General features: G+C 44.2%; 1 protein-coding gene across 1 annotated transcript in view; it reads right to left on the bottom strand.

Moving 5' to 3' along the window:
• LOC140555877 (liprin-alpha-3-like) overlaps positions 1 to 4,306 on the bottom strand; it is a 19,626-nt gene extending 15,320 nt beyond the window's left edge. The window contains exons 1-5 of the mRNA XM_072679213.1: positions 3,564 to 4,306; positions 2,798 to 2,881; positions 1,605 to 1,736; positions 284 to 346; positions 21 to 100 (exon numbers count right to left, since the gene is read on the bottom strand). Coding sequence (XP_072535314.1) covers positions 21 to 100; positions 284 to 346; positions 1,605 to 1,736; positions 2,798 to 2,881; positions 3,564 to 3,701 — 497 coding nt within the window. The 5' untranslated portion in view covers positions 3,702 to 4,306. The remainder of the gene's footprint in view (positions 1 to 20; positions 101 to 283; positions 347 to 1,604; positions 1,737 to 2,797; positions 2,882 to 3,563) is intronic.
• Positions 4,307 to 5,000: the final 694 nt, after the last annotated feature.

Genomic DNA, 5,000 nt, shown 5'->3' with positions numbered 1-5,000 from the left:
CAGGCCTGACTACACCGTACCTGGACTGAGAGGAGCTCGGCCGTCCTTTCAGCTGGTCCAGCTCCAGCTGCATGCGCTCCAGCTCTGCAATCAGCTGATCCTGAGAGAGAGCAGGGAGAGAGAAACGAGCGGAGGAAGGAAAGAAGCCATGATGAGCCCGGGTTCTGAAGGAGTACCCCACTCATAAACAGGCTCTTTAAGGAGGTTCTTCTGTAGGACGGACAGCCTTCAGACGGCTTAGTAGGACTGAGCAGCAGAAGGTGAGTGTAGGGAGGAGACGCACCTTGTTGGTCAAAAGGTCATCCTGGATTTTCCTCATGTTGGCCAGTTCTTCAGACAGGGCATTCTGAGAGGGGGAGAAACGGAAGGTATGTGTCACTGTGGGGTAGAAGACTGTGGGGTAGAAGACTGTGGGGGTAGAAGACTGTGGGGTAGAAGACTGTGGGGTAGAAGACTGTGGGGGTAGAAGACTGTGGGGTAGAAGACTGTGGGGGTAGAAGACTGTGGGGGTAGAAGACTGTGGGGTAGAAGACTGTGGGGGTAGAAGACTGTGGGGTAGAAGACTGTGGGGTAGAAGACTGTGGGGGTAGAAGACTGTGGGGTAGAAGACTGTGGGGGTAGAAGACTGTGGGGGTGGGGTTTGGTTGTATTTGGCCATCATTCTGCTGAGAGCTATACAGTATTCTATTATCATACTACCTACACTATATATTGTTTCTCTCCAATTAAAAACATGTATCTCCAGAATGGAGAACATGTAAAATAAGAGTCTATTCTGGGTAATTTAGAGTGTTTCTATTGGTCCATTCATTAAGACTAATTAACACAGTGTATAGATACACTATCTACTATTGATAATCTATTATTATTATTATTAAAAGACCTTCAGGAAGACTGATCAGACTCTGGAGTGGTTGAGCACTGTTCTACTGTGCAGCAACACCTGCTAGTATTTTCATCAGGGTGCCTAAATCTGAGCATGCCTTTGTATACTGTATATGGACAAAAGTATTGGAACGTCTGCTCATTCCTTGTTTCTTCTGAAATCAAGGGTATTAAAGAGCTGATCCTGCTTCTGTTGGAGGAACTGTCTCTACTGTCCAGAGAAGAAGACTTTCTACTAGATTCTGGAGGAGCATTGCTGTGAGGATTTGATTGCATTCAGCGACAAGAGCGCCCTTGCCACGCAACTCATCCCAAAAGTATTGTATGGAGCTTCACCACCATCATTCCAGAGAACACAGTACTTCCACAGTTCCAAAGCTCAATGCTGGGGGGCTTTACACCCCTCTAGCCCACGCCTGGTATTATTAGGCAGCATGGAGCCAATAGGGTCATGATGTTGATCTGCTCCAGAGAGTCCTATTCTATTGGCAGTACTTCTTCTCTACAGACACTAGACAAGCTGTGTGTACATTTGCACATCTGTGTCAGCAATGGGTGCAGCTTAAAGTAGCTGAATGTGTTCATTAAAAGGGGTGTCCACAAACATTTGGACACACAGTGTATATATATATATATATATATATATAGAAGGGCAAGGGCAGATCATCTGTACAGACAGCACTGCAGTAGTTTCTCAGACAGTCCAGGACAGCGTGTACCTTTTCCTCCAGAGCAGACATTCGCTCCTTCAGGTGAAGCTGCAGTCTCTCGTTAGACTCACACAGCAGCCGGTCCACCGTGTCCGACAGACGCTTGTTGTGTTCATCGTTCATCTTCTCCCTCTGTCTCGCCTGGAGACACAAACACAGTCAGAGGCTCAGAGGCTCGACTTTACAACCAGACGCTCTACATGGAATAATGATGGAACTCGGTCGTGGGGGTCCACACTGCGTGGGGGTGTTGTGGCTGGGGGCCTGAAGTAGGTCTAAGATATAGGACTTCAGCAGCGTGTGTGTGTGTGTGTGTGAGGGTGGGAGGAGTGTGGTTAGTGTGGCGCAACAGATAACACCATTACCTGCCAGTAAGCTACCACACTATGTGGGAGGCAGGGGTTCGATTCCTGGTCTGGGTGACTGTGCTGCGCTAGTAAGAGTTCTTGGGCAAGACTCCTAACACTACATTGGCCCTCCTCTGAAATACCAGTAACCTTGTAAGTCGCTCTGGAGAAGAGCGTATAAATGTAAAAGTAAAATGTCATGCAGCTATATTCATGAACAGCAATATATAAATATTTTCTTATTCATCAACAATAATAATCAGCCTACACGACCAAATCACCTCCTTTCAGCTTAACTCAGGAGTCACAGGAGTTCATCACAGCATGAACAAATAAAGAAGCAAATAGAGAGTTCTACTTCTATCACCGTTAAAACTACACACATATTTTAGACAAATATTAGTAATAATATTAAAAAAGTACATCAATAAAAATACATCAATAAAAATACACAATTATTTTTACATCTTCTATAAAAGTCCAGAGTTTGACTGGACACACACAGGTGTGTGAAAAGCTATTGATTGATTGTGTATCGGTTATTGATATGAAACTCAGAATATTCAGTCCACTTTGTTCCTCTAAAACAGAACCACAGATTTTTTTATCTAGGACTGATTTGAGGCATTTGTAGACTGTGATTGACCAGAGAGAGGGAGACATTTTGTAGATGCAGGTACTTGTACACCAGGTGAGGTGGTGGTGAGAAGGCGGGGCTTAAAGAGGCGTGTGGCGACTGTAGAAACAAACACTGACGTGAAATTAACCAGAAATCCATCCAATCCAATTTTACACTGAACACAGGGCGTATGGTGACTCCACCCTTAGACATTATAGCACCACCCAGCTTCTCACCCTCTGAAGCTCCTGGTTCTTCTCCTCTAGCTGGGCTTCCAGCTGCCTCAGCCTCTCCTCAAAGTTCCCATGACGCTCCTCTGCCTGAGAGAGAGAGAAAGGGTGAGAGAGACACTTTACAGCAGATGTGGCGATGGTGTCTATCCAAGCGGTGAACTACAGCTGTTCCAAAAACCAAGTGACCAAGTAGCCTGAAGGACATTCCCCATATCAGAACATCAGGGTGGATTTTCCAGAAGACAAATGCAGCTGCCTTCAGTTCAGTTCTCCAATTTAACCCCACTGAACAGGAACTGACATCAAGGTTAAAACGAGTTAAACCGAGAAACACAGATCATTTAACTACTTAGTTTCCATTGATTTCAAAACACCCCTGCCCAAGTTCTAGGATCCATGTCGCTAAACTGACCCTGGATCAATATGAAGGTGGCAAAGTGGGCCATCATTAGAGCAGCGGCCTGATGTGCCATAAAGCCAATGATAACATCAGCAAATTCAGAAAGATAGTCACGTGAGAAATGACAGATATGCGTACGAGCAGAACAATGAGCGTATACCAGCTTTCCAGACCATCGGACCTCATTATAACATACAGTGAAGAATGATATAGGTCCTAATACGGAACCCTGCGGAACCCCACAGGTGAGAAAACAACAGGAGAATAAAACTGAATAAAGGTTTTCATAGCTTTTACTAGTTTTTAATCAGGTGTGTGGTCAACCTCAGCAGTATATGCATGTGTGTGTGTTTGAGTGTGTGTGTGTACCTTATTGAGTGCAGCCACTCTCTGGGCTAGCTGGGCCTCTATCTCCGGCAGGGTTTCAGCTCTCTGCTGCAGTTTCTCCTTGGCTTCATCCAGACGTTCCTGCAGGTGCCTGTTCTTCTCCTCGCTCTGCAAATTCATCCGGTTGAATTATTAGAATTAATGTACAGGCTAAACAAAACACACCCCTACAACTACACACACTGTCAGGCCTGCAGTCCCTAACTCACACTCCCCAAAACAACCACAGCGTATCTTCCTCATCCTCCGCAGAATCTCAACAGTGACTCTTCTTACCTACATCTGAATTTACTCCACTGCTCTCCAAAGACAGCCACTGGGCCTGGACCTCTGTTAGAGGTACAGCACTGCTGGCAATGAGCTCAGTTTCAGGTCAGGTGCTGTGATAGATAAAGCCATGTCTGTATGTTTAGCTGATTTATGCATGGGGACCCTGCAGTGAGACCCACTGAGGACCAATATAAACACTTAAACACTGAAAAATAAGAAACACATGAAAGAGTTTTATTATTTTTACCTGTTTGAGTCATTCATCTGTGTCCACAGCGTTTAATGAGATGCATTTTAAAAGTTTCCAAAGCTAAAGCTGTTAATTTTAACATATTAATATATATTAAAAAAGTACTATTTTTAATCACTATATTTAATCATTACTATTTAAGACTTAAGTTAGTTTCCCTATATGACCATTTCCACATGTCCGTATTGGCCAACATGGTATCTAAAATATCAACAAATAAATGAATTTGATAAAACCTTTCTTTATCTTTAGGATCTTTAGTGCGTCCCTGTTTCCATAAGTCATATTTATTCCAGAGGAAAATAACCACCAATTTATGATTGGAGACATCATGACTGCCTCTGTTTTGTGTCACCATGTGCTTGGGAGCACATGGCTGTTTGTGTCTTGTCAGTTGTAGCCCCTCCTGTTCATTAGTGTCTCCATCTGTGCCTCCTCTGTAGCCACGCCCCCTTAGTCCCAGGTGTTCCTCATGAGTCCCTTGTTAGTCTCTGTATAAGTACTCCTTTGTTCCAGCCTTCATTTGTCTGGTCTTGTGCGTGTGTGCATTACCATGTTGTGTTGCAGTTTGTTTTTGTTTTTGTTTTTGTTGTTTTGTTTCAGTCTTTGGTGTGTTCTCTTGTTTGTATATCCCTTTGTTCTGTTTGCTTTGCTTACTTACTCACTGCAGTGTTACCGTCGCAGCTCCTGGTTAAGTGCAATGTTTAAAGGTTCAGGTTTGACTACTGCCAGAAAATAAAAGCTAAAAGCAGCCTGCTGTCACGGGGTTGTTACGTTACTATGGCTACGTCACTGTATATGACCATGTGGTCTGAACCACTAACACCTTCCACCCACCCTGCTCAGATAGGACTGGTTAATTATCATGAAGTCACAAATTTACAGCATCACCAAATAGC

This window comes from Salminus brasiliensis, chromosome 5 (assembly GCF_030463535.1).
Source record: "Salminus brasiliensis chromosome 5, fSalBra1.hap2, whole genome shotgun sequence".
NCBI classification, from domain to species: Eukaryota; Metazoa; Chordata; class Actinopteri; order Characiformes; family Bryconidae; genus Salminus; species Salminus brasiliensis.
Note: the sequence above shows the minus strand (reverse complement) of the source record. Positions and strands in the feature narration are given on the sequence as shown.